The 18,639-nt window shown below is 47.1% G+C and overlaps 1 protein-coding gene across 1 annotated transcript in view; it reads right to left on the bottom strand.

Annotated features, from left to right (window-relative positions):
- The window catches only part of SPIN1 (spindlin 1), a 74,279-nt gene that overhangs the window by 21,631 nt on the left and 34,009 nt on the right, over positions 1–18,639 (bottom strand). The window contains exon 2 of the mRNA XM_049639821.1: positions 15,545–15,754. Coding sequence (XP_049495778.1) covers positions 15,545–15,596 — 52 coding nt within the window. The 5' untranslated portion in view covers positions 15,597–15,754. The remainder of the gene's footprint in view (positions 1–15,544; positions 15,755–18,639) is intronic.

Raw genomic sequence — 18,639 nt, 5'->3', positions numbered from 1 at the left:
GGGGGGGGGGGGGGGGGGGGGGGGGGGGGGGGGGGCGGCGCAGAGTGCTGGCGAATGGGGTCTCAGAGGGACTCCAAACATCTGGGGGTGGAAAGGGATGGCAGTTGTTCAAAGTCCGGCCAGCCACCTCTTCAAACCCGTAGGGCAGTTGGTAAAAACCACACAGAGGTGACCCCTCAGCAAGAGGGCTGCTCCAGACCCACCCGGGCATCTGGTGGCCAGAACAAAGTCCGAGCACGGCCACACAGTCCCATTGCGCCACCACACGTCTCAAATGGCCCACACCCCAACAGAGGCCACTCGACACGCAGGAAAGTGGCAGACCATACCCCACGCCAAGGGGGTTACAACCAGAATGTAATTAACAGCAAAGATGTTAAAAGAGCTATAATCTGCTCAAATATATAAAGGACAGACAATACTCAAAACAGAAAAATGTGGGGAAGAAAAGGAAAGAAATAAATGAAAGTGGTGAAAACACATGATCTGAAATGAAGACGAGTGGACACGATTAACAGCGGACCAGACCCAAAGACGGTGGGGGCAGGAGCGGCCGTGGGGACCCTCACAGCCGGTGTCAACTGGCCTGACACACGGTAAATGGGATGGTTTACCACACCCACGAAGAGAAGAGCACACCGGGAGAGAAGAAAGAGCTAGAAGCAGCAGTGGCAGAGAGTTCTCCAGATGTGGTGAGCACACAGCCACGTGGCCACACAGCCAATGAGCTCAGCCACGCCCACGTGGGATGAAAACAAGGATGAACCTGCCAGGGCGCATCCTAATCACAGTTCTGGAAACCAGTGGCCGGTGAAATACTTTAAAGCAGCCTAACAGGGGCGCCTGGGTGGCTCAGTCAGTGAAACGTCCGACTTTGGCTCAGGTCACAATCTCACGATTCACAGGTTCGAGTCCTGCGTTGGGCTCTGTGCTGAGATTGCGGGGCCTGCTTGGGATTCTGTCTCACCCTCTCTCTCTGCTCCTCTTTTGCTCACACACACACTCTCTCAAAATAAACAGTAAATTTAAAAAAGAAACACAGAGAAACAAAGACAATACTGGCTCCAGATCCACTGCCAGAAAGAGCGTGAGCCCAAACAGAAGACAGTGGAGTAGAACTCATGGACTCAGAGCACTATCTCCGGCCAAAGGAGCTTCTAGCCTCAACGGTACAGATAATGGCATCAGATGAAGACTGTCCAAACACGAATTCAGAGACTATGTAAAAAAGGATGGGACAACTGCTAGCATCACACAAATTAACTTCAGGACAAAGTTATCAGGGATCAAGACAACATTTCAAAACGGTAAGAGTCAATCAAGAAGCCGGCACATTTAACAGGTTGACGGTACGTGCACTGGGTACAGAACACTGGAGTTCATGAAGCAAAACCCGACGGCCCTGACAGGAAAAATCAACACATCCACAATTAGACATTCAGATGTGAGCTCTCCTCTCTCAGTCACGGAAGTAAGGAGTGGGTGGAAAATCAGACAGGACGCAGAAGACCAGAACACCACAAAGAGCCTACACGGGTTTCTTTCCCCCAAGTTCACCTGAGATGTTCACTCAGACACACCATCTGCTACCCATAGCACAAACCCTCCATGCACTTACAACAACGTGAACTCCTAGGAAGTTTGTTCTCTTACCACGTCAGAAGGGAAAGAGAAATTAATGATATCTGGAAACACCCGTTTTTGAAAATTAAACGACAATCTTGTTTAATCCACAGTTCAAGGACAAAATCACAATGAAATTTGACCTTGAAGAAAATCAAACTGGAAACGCTATCCGTGGGATGCGGCAAAAGCACCCCTGACTACAGTGATCAAAATCCACGCTAGGCAGCAAAATATAAAGAAAACAAAGAACGTGTGACCACAAGCTCAGTCTAGCGGTCCCCTGACTGGAAGAAGGCGGCTCCGGGGTTATCTGCAAATCCGCCATCCCCGGCCATCCCTGAGAGCGTGCATGCTTACACACACTTCCTTACTTCCACTTACAATTCCAAAGTGAAGCGAACAAGCAGACACATGGCCAACCGGTCAGTGCAGGGCTGTCTGTCCCTGTTCATGAAGACGGTGAGACAGGCAGGTCCCGGGTGCCCAGTGCCGTCCTCCCCGCTGTCCCCAGCGGCCCGGGCACCCCCACGCAGACAAGCAGACAGCTCACAGACAATGGAAGACAGCCTGGAAGGACACCAAACTTTCCTGAACGCCCCACCCCCCCGCCGCCGTCACCCCGGAATGTCTCTAGGCTTGGGGTGGACAGCATGAGGAGAGCGGACAGGCAAACAGACCCGACGGTACAGGATCGCTGGGGGTCCACGGAAACTACCCTACCCCCTTGGTGTCAGGGCCGCCTTGCCTCCCACATGGAGCTCACTGGGACAGGGCAGCCGGCCTTGCACCTGTCTGCCCCCGCCCCCACATGCCAGGCAACGCTGGGGCCCACCTGTCACCTCGTGTCCCGACGGGGCTCGCTCTCCCGCCACAGGAGGGCTGTGGCAAGATCACCGGAGAGGAGCGAGCCGCTCCCAGGGAAGCCTCTGCTCTGGCGAACGGGCATCGACACTCGTGGAGACACGGCCCCTTGGGTGCAAACGCTCCAGGCTGGGGGCACCACCACATGTGCAAGGACCCCGGAGCTCTGCAGATGGACTAGGAGGACGCACGGCAGTCCTCAAGGCCACCGAGGCCTTCACAGTCACCACACAGCGCCAGAGGCACGAACACGGAGAGCGGGAGCTCTCGGAAGCCTGCACGTGAGGAGCGGAGTCCTCCCTCTGCCCGAACAGGGGAGAAGCTGCACAAGATCAGGAATCTTTCAAGTGGCCAGAGGAGTCGTCCCAGGGTGAACAGAGACAGGCCTGCAGAGGGACCCACACGGCGCCTCGGGCAGAGCCTGCGGGGGGGGGAGCAGGTGGAAGAGCCGACCCACAGCCTCCACGCCCACAAGTTGGGGCCCAGCCCCCAGTGGCCAATCTTGGCAGGAAGGGAGGGAGGGTCCACGTGCTCCCGGGTTTCACCCCTGGGAGTGCCGCAGTTCCAGGCAAGGGGTGGGGGAGGTGGGGGAGGAAGGGGAGAGAAAACTCCCCTCCAGCCCCCAGTAGAGGGAGGGGAGAAAGTAGCCATTCAGAGACAGAACAAAGTGTTTGGTTCTTAACAAGGCCCACCCCCAAGAGCCCAATCCCTGCCCAAGGGCAGGGAGATTAAAAGTCCAGCTGCAGCGGGTCCTGTCCCACAGCGGACAGGAGGAGGACACGAGGGTCAGCCAGTGGCACAGACCCATTAAGACACGAGGCCTAGTTAGAGCACTACAGAATGTATCCCGCCCCCCACGCCCCATCGAAGGTCACTAAAGGCTTGTGAGCTCCTTTCATCTGGCACATCCTGTCCAACTTGGTCAAAAACTTATAAAGCACATGAAAAAGGAAACAACACGGTTTGAAGACACAGCAAGCACAGGAACCAGACTCTGGCATGACGGGTGGTGGAACGATCATTCCAAGAATTCCAAGTAACTGTCAAAATTAAGCTAGAGGTTATAATGAAAAAAAGTAGACAACGTGCAAGAAAAAAATGAGTAATGTAAAAAGAAAGGTAGAAATTACCAGGGAAAAAAAAGACGGCAGAGGTCAAAACACCAGAACAGAAATGAAGAATGTATGAGGGACTCATGATGGAGAAAGTGCAATCCAAACTACAAAAAGCAGGGAAAAGTGGGAGAGAAAGTAGAAGAAAATACAGGGCAAGGAACAGGGCACAGTAAGAAACAGAGCAGACGTTAATCCAGTGAGCCCCAGCCACGGCTGAGAAAAGAGTCTCTGAGCCGCAGGACACGCCAACAGAAAGGTCCAAACCTGAAAAGCAGAGCAAAGGACAGGAAAAAACAAATCAGAATATCCAAGGACCGTGGGGCGACTACAAAGAAGTAACATGTACAAGGGGAATGCCAGGAAGAAAAGATGGAGACAGAGGAACAGAAGAAAACAGTCAAAGCAATAATGACTGAGGATTTCCCCAGATTAACGTCAGACGCTAAACCAGAGACAAAGGAAGTTCAGAGAACGCCAAGCAGGATAAATGCCCGAACACCGCATATAAGCGTATCATATTCACAGCGCAAATCCAGGGCAAAGACAAACTCCTGAAAGCAGCCAGAGGAAGACACGCCTTATGGATGGAGAAGCAGAGCAAAGAGCAATTGCATCCGCCTTCTCCTCAGGAAGCATGGCAGCAGAAAGGAGTGAAGTATCTAAGTGCTGAGAGAAAACTAAAAACCCAGAATTTTGTATTCTGCTAACCTTCAAGAGTAAAGAAGAAACAGACTTGCTCAAACAGAAGTTAAGAGAATTTGTTTCCAGAAGACCTGTACTTCAAGAAATGTTGAAAAAAATTCTTCAGAGAGAAGAAAATGAGTTGAAAAACTCGAATCTACATAAAGATCATTAGAGACCATCTTTCTTAACAAAAATGGTAACATTTTTCCAGAATATTAACAATGTATTAGATGATTATAGCTCACGCATAAGTGAACTGGATTAGTTGTGAAAGGATCCTGCAGACTCTAGGGCAGTCTCTTGAAGTAAAAGAACAAGGGCAATGAATAGAAAATAGTAACAAATATAGCAGATATTAGTCCAATAATCACCTTAAACGTCAATGATCTAAGTACACCAATTAGAAGACCAAGTCTGTCATAGTGGATCAAAATAAAAGACCATATTGTACACTTCTCACAAGAAATCCATTTTAAGGATATATACTTACATTAAAAATAGAGGGAAGGAAGAATATATACCATGCTAACACTGATCAAAAGAAGCGAGAGTAGCTACATTAATTTCAGTCAGATTCCAGAGCAAGGGAAGTCATCAGGGATAAAGAGATAGATTATGATGGGGCGCCTGGGTGGCTCAATCCGGTTAAACGTCCGACTTCAGCTCAGGTCATGATCTCACTGCTCATCGGTTCGAGCCCCGTGTTGGGCACTGTGCTGATAGCTCACAGCCTGGAGCCTGCTTAGGATTCTGTGTCTCCCTCTCTCCCTCTGCCCTTCCCCTGCTCACGTTCTGTCTCTCAAAAAATTAATAAATGGGGCGCCTGGGTGATTCAGTCGGTTAGACGTCCGACTTCGGCCCAGGTCACGATCACACGGTCCGTGAGTTCGAGCCCCGTGTCGGGCTCTGAGCTGATGGCTCAGAGCCTGGAGCCGGCTTCTGATTCTGTGTCTCCCTCTCACTCTGCCCCTCCCCCGTTCATGCTCTGTCTCTGTCTCAAAAATAAATAAACATTAAAAAAAAAAAGTTAAAAAAAAATTAATAAATATGTTAAAAAAATTTTAAGAGATACATTATTATAAAGCAATCAATCCTCTAAGAAGACAACAATCCTTAACATGTATGTACCTCACAACAGAATATCAAATCAAGGGAGGTCAAAGTTGTACAACTACACAGTGGGACACTTCAATAACCCTCTATCAGAAATGGACAGATCCAACAGGCAGAAGATCACTGAGTGCACAGTCAAACCCAACACCACCACTGATCAACTGGATATAATTGACATCAATAGACCACTTCATCCAACAACGGCAGAATACAAATTCTTTACAAGGTCCCAGAAGCATTCAGCAAGACAACATTCTGGCATAAAATATACCTTAAAATTAAAGGAACAGGGGCGCCTGGGTGGCTCAGTCAGTTAAGCATCCAACTTTGGCTCAGGTCATGATCTCATGGTTCGTGGGTTCAAGCCCCGCGTCAGGCTCTGTGCTGACAGCTCAGAGCCTGAAGTCTGCTTCAGATTCTGTGTCTCCTCTCTTCACCTCTCCTGCTCGTTCTCTGTCTCTCAAAAATAAATTTTAAAAAAGCTAATAAATAAATAAACAAATCCTGCAACTGCTCGCAAACCACGATAAAATCAAACTAGATTCAATAACAGAAAAATAGCTGGAAAATTCCCAAACACTCAGAGATTAAGCAACACACTTCTAAATACACTGTTCAAAGAAAAAATCACAACACAAATTTAAAAATATTTGGAACTAAATGAAAAGCAAAATACATTTTGCAAAATTTGTAGGATACAAGGAAAGCAATGCTTACAGAGAAATCTACAGCACTGAATGCATGTACTGGAAAAGAGGAAAGATTTAAAATTAAAAATCTAAGCTTACCCCTTAGGAAATTATAATAGGAAACCATATTAAATGTAAAATAAAAGCGGTTATAAAAGTTAGAAATCAGTAATATTTTAAACATCAACAGAGAAAAATCAATGAAATCAAAAGATCATTGTTTGAAAATACCAAAATTGATAAATCTCTAGCCAGGATAACTAACAAGAAAGAGAGAAGGCACAAATCACTAACATGAGAAATCAAAAAGGAGACATCACTACAGACCCCATATACAAAATCCACATGACAACTACAAAACTGATGAAAGATATCTAAATGGAGAGATATCTAAATGGAGAGATATTCCATGTTCATAGACAGGAAGACTCAGTATTGTCAAGATGTCAGTTCTTCCCAATTTGAACTACAGATTTAATGCAATCCCAATCCAAATCCTAATGAGTTATCTTGTGGATGTCAATGAACTGGTTCTAAAGTTTATAGGGAGAAGCAAAAGATCCAGCACGGCCAACACAATACTGAAGGAGGAGAACAAAGTTGGAGAACTGACACTACCCAACTTTAAAACATCCTGTAAAGCTACACTCATCAGGACAATGTGGTACTGACTCTTTAAAAATGGACAAATAGAACAAATAAAGAACCCTGAAAAAGACCCACATATAGTTAACTGATCTTTGACAAAAGAGCAAAGGCAATACAATGGAGAAAATATAGTCTTTTTAACAAATGGTACTGGAATAAATAGACATCCACCTACAAAAAAACGGATTTGGACAGAGACTTTACATCCTTCACAAAAATTAACTCAAAATGGACCACAGATCTAAATGTAAAATGAAAAACTATAAAACTCCTAAAATACAACACAGGGAAAAATCCAGATGACCTTGGTTATGTTGATGACTTTTTAGATACTACACCAACAGCATAATCCATGAAAGAAGTTAACTGATAAGCTGTACTTCATTGAAATTAAAAATTTCTGCTCTATGAGAGACACTATCAAGAAAATGAGAAGACATGCCAGAAGAAGAAAACACCTGGAAGAAAACATATCTGAAGGACTTGTTAACCAAAATATAACAAGAACTCTTAAAATTCGACAAGAAAAAACAACCTGATTAAAACATGGGCCAAACACCTTAACACCAAAGATGATATATGTAGAGATGGCAAAACACATACAAAAAGATGCTCTACACATCGTATGTCATCCAGAAAATGCAAACTAAAAACAAGGAGACACCACGACACACCTAACAGAATGGCCGAAATCCAGAACACTGACAACACCAACCACTGGAGAGGATGTGAAGCAATAGGAACTCTAATTCATGGCTGGTGGGAATGCAAATTGGTGTCGCCATTTTGAAAGACAGTTTGGTGGTTTCTTACAAAATTAACCATACTCTTACCATATGATCCAGCAATTATGATCCTTGGTATTTACCCTAAGAAGCTGGAAACATGTCCACACAAAAACCTGGGCACACGGATGTTTATAGCACCTCCATTCTATGATGCTCAAACTTGGAAACAACCAAAATGTCCTATAGTGGGTGACTGGATAAATAAACCATGGCGTGTCAACAAATAGAATGTTATTCAGTAATAATAAGCTATCAAGCCATGAAAAGACAGAAGGAACCTTAAGTGCATACTGCTAAGTGAAAGAAGCCAATGTGAAAAAGCTACGTAAGATTCCAACTCGATGACATTCTAAGAAAGGCAAAACTATGGATACAATAAAAGGCAGTGACTGCTAAGGGTTGGGGGAAAAAGGAATGAAGAGTTGGAGAATAGGGGATTTTCAGGGAATAAAACTACCCTGAATGATACGAGAATGGTGGATCTGAATACATCTGTCAAAACCCACAGAACGTACAGCACCAAGAATGAAGCTCAAAGTAAACAATGGACTCTGAGCAATCATGACATGTAAATGTGGGCATGCCAATGTAACAAGTGTACTATCTGGTGGGGGATGTGGCTAGTAGGGGACGTTGAGGGGGAGGGGACCAGACATATACAAGAAATGTACGTTCTGATCAACTTTGCCTTGAACTTAAAACTACTTTATGCAAAATAAAGTCCTGGGGTTCCTGGGTGGCTCGGTCGGTTGAGCATCTGACTCTTGATCTTGGCTGAGGTCATATCACAGTTTGTGAGTTGAAACCCCGCGTGGGGTTCTGTGCTGATGGTACGGAGCCTGCTTGAGACTCTGTCTCTCCTCTCTGCTCCTCCTTCTCTGCTTGTGCACACGCGCGCTCTCTCTCAATGAAAGAAAAATAAAAAAAAAAACTTACAAAAAAAGAAAAGTCCTTTTGCAAAGTTCTTTTTAAAAAGGACTTTTTAAAAAAATAGAGGTACTAAACTTATTCTTCCATCATTAACACTGAGCTAAACAGAAAACAATACCTGCAATGCTGAAGTAAAATGACTTTGAACCCTGAATTCCATACCCAGCTAAATTACCAATTGAGGGTACAGACATTTACATTCATGTATGGGCTCAAAAGTTACACCTCCCACAAATCTCTGGAAGTAACTGGAGGATACTCTCCAGAAAACAAGACAGAAAAGCAACATAAACACACAGGATCCGAGAAACCAGAGATGTTTAAGTCCAGCATGACATCTATGATACAGGATGAGACCCATGCAGACAGGAGTAAGAGGCCAGGGACTAAAGGAGAGTGGTCTCCCAGAAGCTGGCACCACACAGCAGCAAGTGTAAGAAATGTATCACGGGCAAAGGCTAGTAACTCCAACTTTAAAAGAGCTTCGAGGGGCGCCTGGGTGGCTCAGTTGGTTGAGGGTCCAACTTCAGCTAAGGTCATGATCTCAGAGTTTGTGGGTTCAATCCCCACATCAGGCTCTGTGCTGACAGCTCAGAGCCTAGAGCCTGCTTGGGATTCTCTGCCTCCCTTTCTCTCTGCCCCTCCCCCACTCGTGTTCAGTCTCTCTCTCTCTCTCTCTCTCTCTCTCTCTCTCTCTCTCTCCATAAATAAATAAACATTAAAAAAATTTTTTTAAATAAAAGAGCTTCTAAAGGTAGAAGAAAATTGGAGATAAGAACAGAAAAAGGCAGGCCAAAGAGGCCTCACACATGAAACTACAGACTCCTTTGTCACCCATCTGACGAACAAAGATTCATAACCTGACAACACACTACAGAAGCAAGATGGGGGAGAGAGACACGCTTCCACACCGCTTGCTGGTAAGAAGGCACCATGGTACAAAGCCCATGAACACCTCACAGAATCACGTATGCATGTAAGATCTAATTCAGCTCTCCTAAAAACCTATCCCAGTGATGACACACTGGCAAAACAGACAAGCCTATTCACTGCAGTATCATCATTTCTAATACAGAAGAGTGGAAACAACCTAAATGTCCAAATAACTAAGCATAAATGAATACAAGGTACTATTGAGCTGTGACGGGAGTAGACGCTCTACGCGCTGCGAAGGGGTGGTCACCGCACGCTGCTCAGCACAAGAGTGACAGAGGAGCAGGTAGGCATGTTTATAGTCACTGGGCGCCGATGGCAGTTTGTCACTGGAAGTGGGTGGCATCACTCATCTGAGGATCACAGATTTTCCAATAGAAAACAGAAGGAGACCCTTTACTAGGTGCTGCATCTATTTGTTGATTGAAATGTGAAAAGTAGTAGAGCCATAATTTACAAAATTAACTGTTCTATGACTCACAGAAGTTACTTAAACTGGACTAAACCATGACGGGTAACAAAACCACATACACTCAAACTGTTCTAGCAGAAGCTCATTGGGACCCATCTTCCAAAACACTCACACCTCCTTTATCACGCTTTGCTGTAGTTGTAGTGTCCTTGCAGATGCTCCGTTTTTTAACAAACCGAAGGCAACCCTGTGTCAAGCAAGCCTATCAGCGTCATTATGTCAAAGGCATTTGCTCACTTCATGTCTCTCTGTCAAAGTCTGGTAATTTTCACAATATTTCAAGCCTTCTCATTATTTTTATATTTGTTACAGTGATCAGGGAATCAGTGCTTCTGACTCGCTGAAAGCTCAGTTGATGGTCAGCAGTTTTTAGTAATAAACTCATTTTTGATTACACTACGGTGCATTGTTCAGACATAGTGCACACTTAACAGACTACTGCACAGTGTAAACATAACATTTATATGCACTGGGAAACCAAAACATTCATCTGACTTCTTGTGCGGGGACATCCGCGTTATCATGGTCTGGAACAGAACCTCCAACGCCTCCAAGATGTGCCTGTAACCAGCGGTCAGCTTTGTGTGGACCCTGATTTCCCAAAGACAAAGACCCATGTCTGTTCCAGCAACCTGTTCAAATTAGGAACCCTCACCAATCTCGTCCACACCACACTGAGGGCCCCCAGCCCTGCCACCTCACTCATTCCTCCCTGTGGGAGCTCTGCCTCTTGTGAGATCTTCCTGGGAGGCTGTCAAGGAGACCCTGTCCCTGCTGCTGAGCAAAAGTGATAAGCTCAAGAGAGAGCACTTCCCTTACCTATGCAGCTTCCAAACAACTTTTTTGTGCCTTGCTAGAGGATCCACCTCGGATCTTAAGAGATTTAAGGAAAACTTCCAGGCGAAACAGACTAAAAAGCAAATCAACACAAAGACATTCCTAACAGGCCAAGCTAGTTCAAGAAAGTCATTTTAAAGTTTTTCTTTTAATTTTTATTTTTGAGAGAGAGAGAGAGAGAGAGAGAGAGAGAGAGAAAGAGCATGAATGGGAGAGAGAAAGACAGAGATCATGACCTGAGCTGAATGAAGTTGGATGCTTAACCGACTAAGCCACCCAAGTGCCCCAAGAAAGTCTTCTTAAAAATGCAACTTATTGAGCACCTGGATAGCTCAGTCAGTTGAGTGACCAACTCTTGATTTTGGCTCAGGTCATGATCTCATGATTCGTGGGTTTGAGCCCCATGTCAGGCTCCACGATGACAGCACAAAGCCCGCTTGGATTCTTTCTCTCCCTCTCTCTGCCCTTCCCCTGCTCGCTTGTGCATGCGTGCTCTCTCTCTCAAATAAACAAACTTTAAAAAATATACTTTTTAAAAAATGCAATTTATAGCCTCAGAAGTATAAGCTACCTGCATCTATGAAATAGCAAACGGAACAAAAAAGAGCTCCTAGAAATTTAAAACGCTTACTGAAATCTTTTTTTTTTAACGTTTATTTTTATTTTTGAGACAGAGGGAGACAGAGTGCGAGTGGGGAAGGGGCAGAGAGAGAGGGAGACACAGAATCCGAAGCAGGCTCCAGGCTCCGAGCTGTCAGCACAGAGCCCGACGTGGACCTCGAACCCACGAACGCGAGATCATGACCTGAACCAAAGTCAGACACTTAACCGACTGAGCCATCCAGGCACCCCTTTCTGAAATCTTTTTAAAAGGCTGGGAAATAAAGTCAGTATCTTCCTAAGAATGAAAAAATGGGAATGAATAATTGGCAAAGTTTAGGGGAAAAAAGGTCAACCTGAGAAGCAAAACATCCAAGCTGCATACAGCCAGAGAGAGAGGATGGGTACCATCGGAAGGATCTCTGAACCCCCGTGGGGGGACTGACTGAAAATGTCACCAAGTGAAAAAGACCCAACTGGACATTCACTGCAGTACAGGTCATAGCACATAAAGCAGCAGTCCAGAAGTTTCTAGAGGAGAGGCAAAGACCACTGGACACATAGACAGGTTTGGAAACAGCATCCAACTTCCCAATGGCAGCACTGAGATCTGGAAGGCGAGACGGAGCAATGCCTGGAGAATTCTGAATGACAAGTGGCCTCCACCTAGAATCCTGGGCCCCACCAGCACGGGGGCAGCATGAAGACAATGTTGATGCAGGGTCTCAGAAAGAACCTCATCTTCTAGGTGCACTTTTGGAAAACCGTATCAGAGACAATTTCACACGTGCAGAAAAGTCGAGAGTAGGAATAAACGACACGTTCCACCTGACACTTTAACCACCAACTCGTTCGCGGTCTACTCCGAAAGCTGCTTGAGGCCACACGGCCTCTTCCTGGGCGAGAGCACACACCAACACCGGAGGCACAGCGAGCACAAACAAGGAGGATCCTGCTACAGAGATGAAAATGGAGTTCCAAGGACGACAGGGCACCAGCAGCTAGAGGACATGGCTCAGATGACAACAGAGCCGAAAGCGCGAGAAGAGTCTCTGGGGATCCACGGACAGATGGGCCATGTGTGGCACTGGCCACGTGGCATAGTACACGGAGTTTTATAAAGCTGTTGGATGGTTTGAGAGACCAAGTTGCAAACAAATTTAAGCAAATATGAAAAAATTAAGAAATGGCTAAATTCCAGGGAAAATAAAATGTACCAAAAAAAAAAAAAAAAAAGTCATCGCACTGCCTTACTTGGTTCAGCACTGTCAGAATCCAGAGAAATTTGTCTCCGCATAGTATTAACGAACACTTAAGGTAAATATCAGAAGGAATAGAGGGCCTGCTTTCTGTTAGAAGTCTTTGGCACTACTTGACATTTTCAACAATAAATTTTTATCAACTGGATGAAAGTAAAATCAAAGTTTTAAAATTATTTTAATTAAACAGAGCAAAAGTAGTTGCTAAATAAATCTGAGCATTATGTACATGGTTATGTATCATTACCATTCCCTGTACCTATCAGTATGATTAAACTATGTCACAAAGGAGAAAAACGGAAACCTTGGATAAACCAGTAAAAAAATGGAGCCTGACTTTAGGGGAAAAAAAACACATGAAAAATAGTATAGTATGTATATATATATATATAATTATATATATGTAACAGTACAGTACATAATAGGACTTGCTGTCCAATGTCATTAGGTGTACATAAATTACTACTTCAGTAACCAATTAAATTCCAACAGAATTACACAGATAAACCTAACTTACTTTAAAACAGAAATCTCTGGGGCACCTGGGTGGCACAGCCAGTTAAGTGTCTGACTTCGACTCAGGTCATGATCTCATGGCTCATGAGTTCGAGCCCCGCATCGGGCTATGTGCTGACAGCTCGGAGCCTGGAGCCTGCTTTGGATTCTGTGTCTCCCTCTCTCTCTGCCCCTCTCCTGCTTATGTTGGGTCTGTCTCTCTCTCTCAAAAATAAACATTAAAAAAAAAAAAATAGAAATCCCTAATATGTTGAACTAGATACATAAAGAGCGCACAAATATTCAACTTTCAAATTGTTATTGATCACCCACGCTCTGTCAAACATAGATCCCCGAACTGGGAACCGCCTACTGATCTATTTACTGCTGTGGGGATTTTAAGGCATGATCTCAGATTCCTCCCCCCCACAGCCCCTCCCCCCATCAAGCACAGTACTGGCTCCCTCTCTTGAACCTGGGTCCGCCCCCAGGAAGGCCTCCAGGAATGCAATGCAGAAGTCAGCTAGCGTGCACACCAAGGTTCCAGGCTTCACCAGGAGAGCCCTGCAGCTGTGCCGGTTTCTCTGGGGACACTTGTTCTGGGGGCCTTCGGGTTAGTCCAGCTCCCTAGAGGCCCACAGAGGAGGAGAAAGGCTACCCGGTGAGGTTCTCAGCTGTAAGCTCTGAGATGGCAGTAGCCTATGGTCACAGCTGAGCCACCGTACCGACCCTGGAAGGCCTACCTGGGTTTCCTGCTGCAGGAGAAAGAGAACCCCCCCTTTTGGGTGAATTTTCTTTATTTGTAAATGGGCACATTCATAACTGACATAGGAGTTTAAAAGCAACAGAGCCTTGGTCTATGTTAATGGAAAGAATGGTTGAAGACAATTTTATAAACAATACTGATCAAGGGATCGGCAATTTTCCAAAATCGAACACCACCACACAACAGCTGGGAACAGTAAGAGACTCCACGGTCTCATGTTAACGTATCTAACGGGCCACCTGGGACAGAGTACCCACTCTGTGTTCAGCCTATACCACACACTCTTAAAACTGCCAAGGAATAAGAAAAACACAAGATCAAAGTACTGGCTAGGATTAACAATCTCTCCCTTAAGAGCAAGAGCCTGTCTCGGTTTAGATCCTTCGGGCACTTACACCACGCGACCCACCCCGCGACCCACCGCTGTAATCTGCTCGCCCACCTGACAAGGACTTCAAAATCAAGGAAGAAGACAGGAGTGCTGAATTTGGAATGGAGTGCATAAAAAGAACTCTGGAAAATGAATTACTGTTTCAAACGGCAGAAACACGGGAGGTTTCGCTAATCAACAAAACACCTGACAACAACTCTCGCAATCAAAATAAAAATATTTTCTTGTAAACACCATGATCAACAATAACAATGCTTTTCCATAGAACAGCTACAGTGTGCCGGGCACCCAACTGCACCCCGACACACGAGCTCATTTATTCGTCCTCAGAACCTCCGCAGGTACACACCACAACACACCCCACTTAGGCGGTAAGAACCAGGGCTCGAGAAGACGCGACGTGCACCTGTGTCTACGCGGCCGCGAGGGCCCGGATCTGAACAACACACCGGCAGCTGGCTGACACTTCAGTCTGTCATCTCGGCCCAAAGTAATCCCACTGACAAATGCCGAACACCGGAATCCATATTATCTTCACAAATGAGAAACGAAACTAAAAGAAAAGGGGTACTTAAAAATATGAATCCCGGTGGCTCTTCTACAAAGGAATTCCAAACACTATAGTTAATAAAAACAAGGAACAGTTCTAAATCAAACAGCAACCATTCTGTAGGTTTATTAGTTTTGCTAGCATGATTCTCAGATTCATTCATCAAAGAATCTTAAAATGTTACGACAGACTTATTTCTGGCATGGAGAAGAGCTCAGGTCCTAAGCAGGACTTAACTATTCCACAGTGCACCCTGTATTATCCTGGTTTCTGGGGAGGGCAAAAATCACTCAAAGTCTAACCTTCTGTTCCACTTGCACCAACTGTGGGCCACCAAAGTAGGAAGTAATTTCTATTAAATATCTGTCTCATTTCCATCCCTTTCATTCCAACAAAGTTCTTCCAACTCAACATACAAAAGCTTTTTTCATCAAAACTACTATAAATACCCTAAACCTCCTACTCCTCTAGTCAAACCCCTTTCACTTCTTTCTTCAAAAAGAAATGACAAATCCTCTCCTGATTACAACCCCATTAAGCGGGTATTTACGCTTCGCTTGGCGAATCTGCTGGAGGTCCAACCTGCAGGAGGCAAAAGACCGCGGAGAAAAATACTAGCTTCGTCCCTGCCTTTCAAACAAGGAACCTGTTTTTCCACACGTAGGTGTACGACACACTGGCCATCACGGGGCTGGAAGAACAGCCAACCCTCGGAGCCGTGCGGACGCATCCGCGCAGGTCCCCACGGTGGCACACTGACTGGAGAACGCCGGGCCGCACCGCCTACCTGCATCCGCTCTGGACCGCTGGCCAGGTGTCTTCCCGAATGGGGTCTTCATTCATCTGTATGTACGTGAGCAGCACAGCTGCCGGACTAGGGTGAAAATTGAAAACTCTCCGATTTGAAACTTTTCACGGACTCTCAACGTTCCTTTCAGTCCATCATCCAAGTGCCTCTTTTACAAGTTCAGCAGAGACATGTGTGAACATAAGGACTCTGTAAAAACAGTGAAGTAATAGTTCGTTACTAGAGCATTCACACAAGCGAGCCGCCAGCTGACGTAAAATTTTAAACACGGCGTCAGCTATGAAGTGCCCCGCCCAGAAGCGACCAGCCTGATTTCCTCAGACCCGTGAGCCGAGGACACGGGGGAGGCAGCGGAGGGTGCACCTGCCCCTCACCCTACCCCGACACCCCCTTGCTGCCAGGATCAGTGAAAGGCGGACGCTAGGGCGTCAGTGACCATAGACACTGCTATGGCCCGTCTCCTCAACGGGACACAAAGACCGAGCCCACGGAGGTGGTGAGGGGGTGGCGGTCACAGGGAGGAAGGGCGCCAGGACAGCCGGAGCAGGGGCAGCACAGGAGTCAAGTTCAGGTCCGAAGCACAGCTGGGCACCAGGTCAGCAGGCCGGCCGCCGGGGCAAGAGAACAGCCGACAAGCCGGCGGTGCCCTTTAGGCCCCTCAGGCTTCCAGAAACCAGAGGAAGGGACGAGCAAATTCTGCACCCGTGCGACAGTCAAGCCATCTTAGGGAAGCAGCTTATCCTGCAAACCAAATGTGACTCCGGCGCAGGGTCAGTCTGCACGAAACTCGTGTGGGGACACGCATTCTCCAGACCACAAGAGCATCTACTGCAAACTGCACGGACGCACAGGACTGCTTTCGGCTCTCGCGTATTCAGTCCTCACGCGCACAACCACAGCCCTGTGTTCACAGGTTTAACTGAAGACCACGCTGAATTCATTTTCTAGAGACAAAAATGCAACAGAATAGAATAAAATTAAAAAGCCTAATTGGTGGAGGAGAGAGGAGTCCGTTTTACTGCTAAAAATTCTTAACTAATATAAAGCTTTCTCACTATTCGAGGAAGACAGACTCAAAAATGACAGGATCTGAGAATTAATTCACCGGGGAACCCTGCAGGCTGTGCTCACTGTGTGGAGCTCAGGAAGGGCAGAGGTGGCACACACAGCGAGGACACAGCACCCGTCTCTGGACGAGGCTCTCCCCTCTAAGGTTCTGGGCTCTGCCCGCCTCGCCGCCCAAGGCTGCCCGACAAGTGGCTACCACCCGTCTCCCAGAGTCCACTCTCAGCCGCTCAGCCTTGCTCCCCGACCTCATTCAGCGCCCGCAGCACCGGCTCCCTTGGCAACTGTCACGTGACAGCCCCGCCCTGCAGGACCCCGCCCACCTCCAGGAGGCCGAATGCAGACCACGGGGCCGAAGCCCCTGCCAGCCGGTCCTCCAGCCACCCGGGGGCCCAGGGCCCACTCTCCCCTTCCGTGTTCGGCAACAAGGACTCTGCGGCTCACCCCTCAGGTCTTGGACGTCATGGCTTCAAAACAGCTGCCCCTCCAGCCCCCACGCCTCCAGGGTCACAGCCCGCACCTTCTCATCACCAAGAACCACAACGTCCTCAACCACCTTCGATCCACCTTCTATCGTCCCCTTCCGTCACACGGACATGCCCACCCACGCTTCCTGGCTGCCACCATTCCCTCCCTCCGTGGCCTCACCACCGTGCCACTGTCCACGGTCTTCCTCGGGGACTAAGTGCCCTCCTCACTACTCTGATTCCTCGGACATCCACCACGACAGCTCCTCCCCTGCCTTCCTCCGTTTTCTTACTCTTCTTGTCTTGTCACTCGCTCTCCTGGCAAAACCCTGACCCAGCCCCCTCCTACGGTGCCCACATCGTAAGCCATCAGGCAAGGCCAACAAACTTATAATCTCCTACCGGGAGTGAGCATCCAACGACAGTCCCCGCCTGGGCGGGCGAGTGGCCACCTGCTAGGGGGACGCCCCCCACACACCAGAGAGGACTGCTCCCACCACCACCTGACCCTGACTGGCGCCCCCCGCTCCCTTCTGCCCCATCTGCTCCCCCCTCACCCGATGTACCGTTTCCCAAATGGAGAGCACCGGACCCCTGCTGCTCTTCACAAAATCACTTCGAAGACCGGGGAACGCTGTACCGTGCACACATCAGCAGGTCGGAGCCAGTGCACTAACTGGTTCCGCAACACGGGAGGCCAAGCCTGCTCCTGTTCCAAGTGTGCCCTCCTCACGGGCACGTCCCAGCTTCCCCTGGTGCCAGTCCCTGCTGCGGTCCCCAGGGTGAGCGTGTTCCACCTGTCACTCCTCTAAAACGTGCAAGGCACAGCCGCAGGGGGGAAGGCTACACAGGGGGCTTTCTGAACATAAGAAAGCAAGACTTTAGATCAGTTGCAGTTAATATTCCAACTGCCTAATCTTATCCAGAAACAGAGAGCCCAAGCAAGAGAGGCATACTCTTGAGCTCTCACTCACACAAACACTGTGCTGTCCCCACACTCACCGTATGATGCTTCAAAAAACTTTCCTAAAACAAAATCTCACTCTTGACTGGAAAGGGCAAAACTTATTGGGAAAAGAAAAAAAAAAAAAAAACAACTTTTAAACATACCACCTTTACCTTATCATGTTACTCTAACGTGGTTAATTTAGTAAAGAAGACAAATTGCAGATAAACCTTTTTTAAAAAACTTTACCTGCTGAGACAGAAAAATCTCATTATTTCCAGGAGACTGGGAATTATCAAAGTTTCTTGCAAGTATTTACAGAAAATGCTGTCAAAAGACAGAGAAAGGGTGGTGCTAGGTTTGGAGAGGCCTGGCAGATGTTGGCGCTGCGGGGTGAAGACCGGTGGGGAAGGACATCCCTGCAGGGCCCACGCAAACAGGCACACCTCCCAGCCTCCAGACCAATCTCCAGTTTACAGTAAACAGGTGACACGGGAGCCACACTCAAGTGCCCGCAAGACAAGCAGGCCAGACCCTCCGAAACGTCCACGGACTCTTCCAGCCAGAGATGTGAACCCCGAGGACACAGTCTGGAA

Source organism: Panthera uncia, chromosome D4, assembly GCF_023721935.1.
Source record: "Panthera uncia isolate 11264 chromosome D4, Puncia_PCG_1.0, whole genome shotgun sequence".
NCBI classification, from domain to species: domain Eukaryota; kingdom Metazoa; phylum Chordata; class Mammalia; order Carnivora; family Felidae; genus Panthera; species Panthera uncia.
The sequence above is the reverse complement of the archived record's forward strand: the minus strand, read 5'-3'. Positions and strand labels throughout refer to the sequence as shown.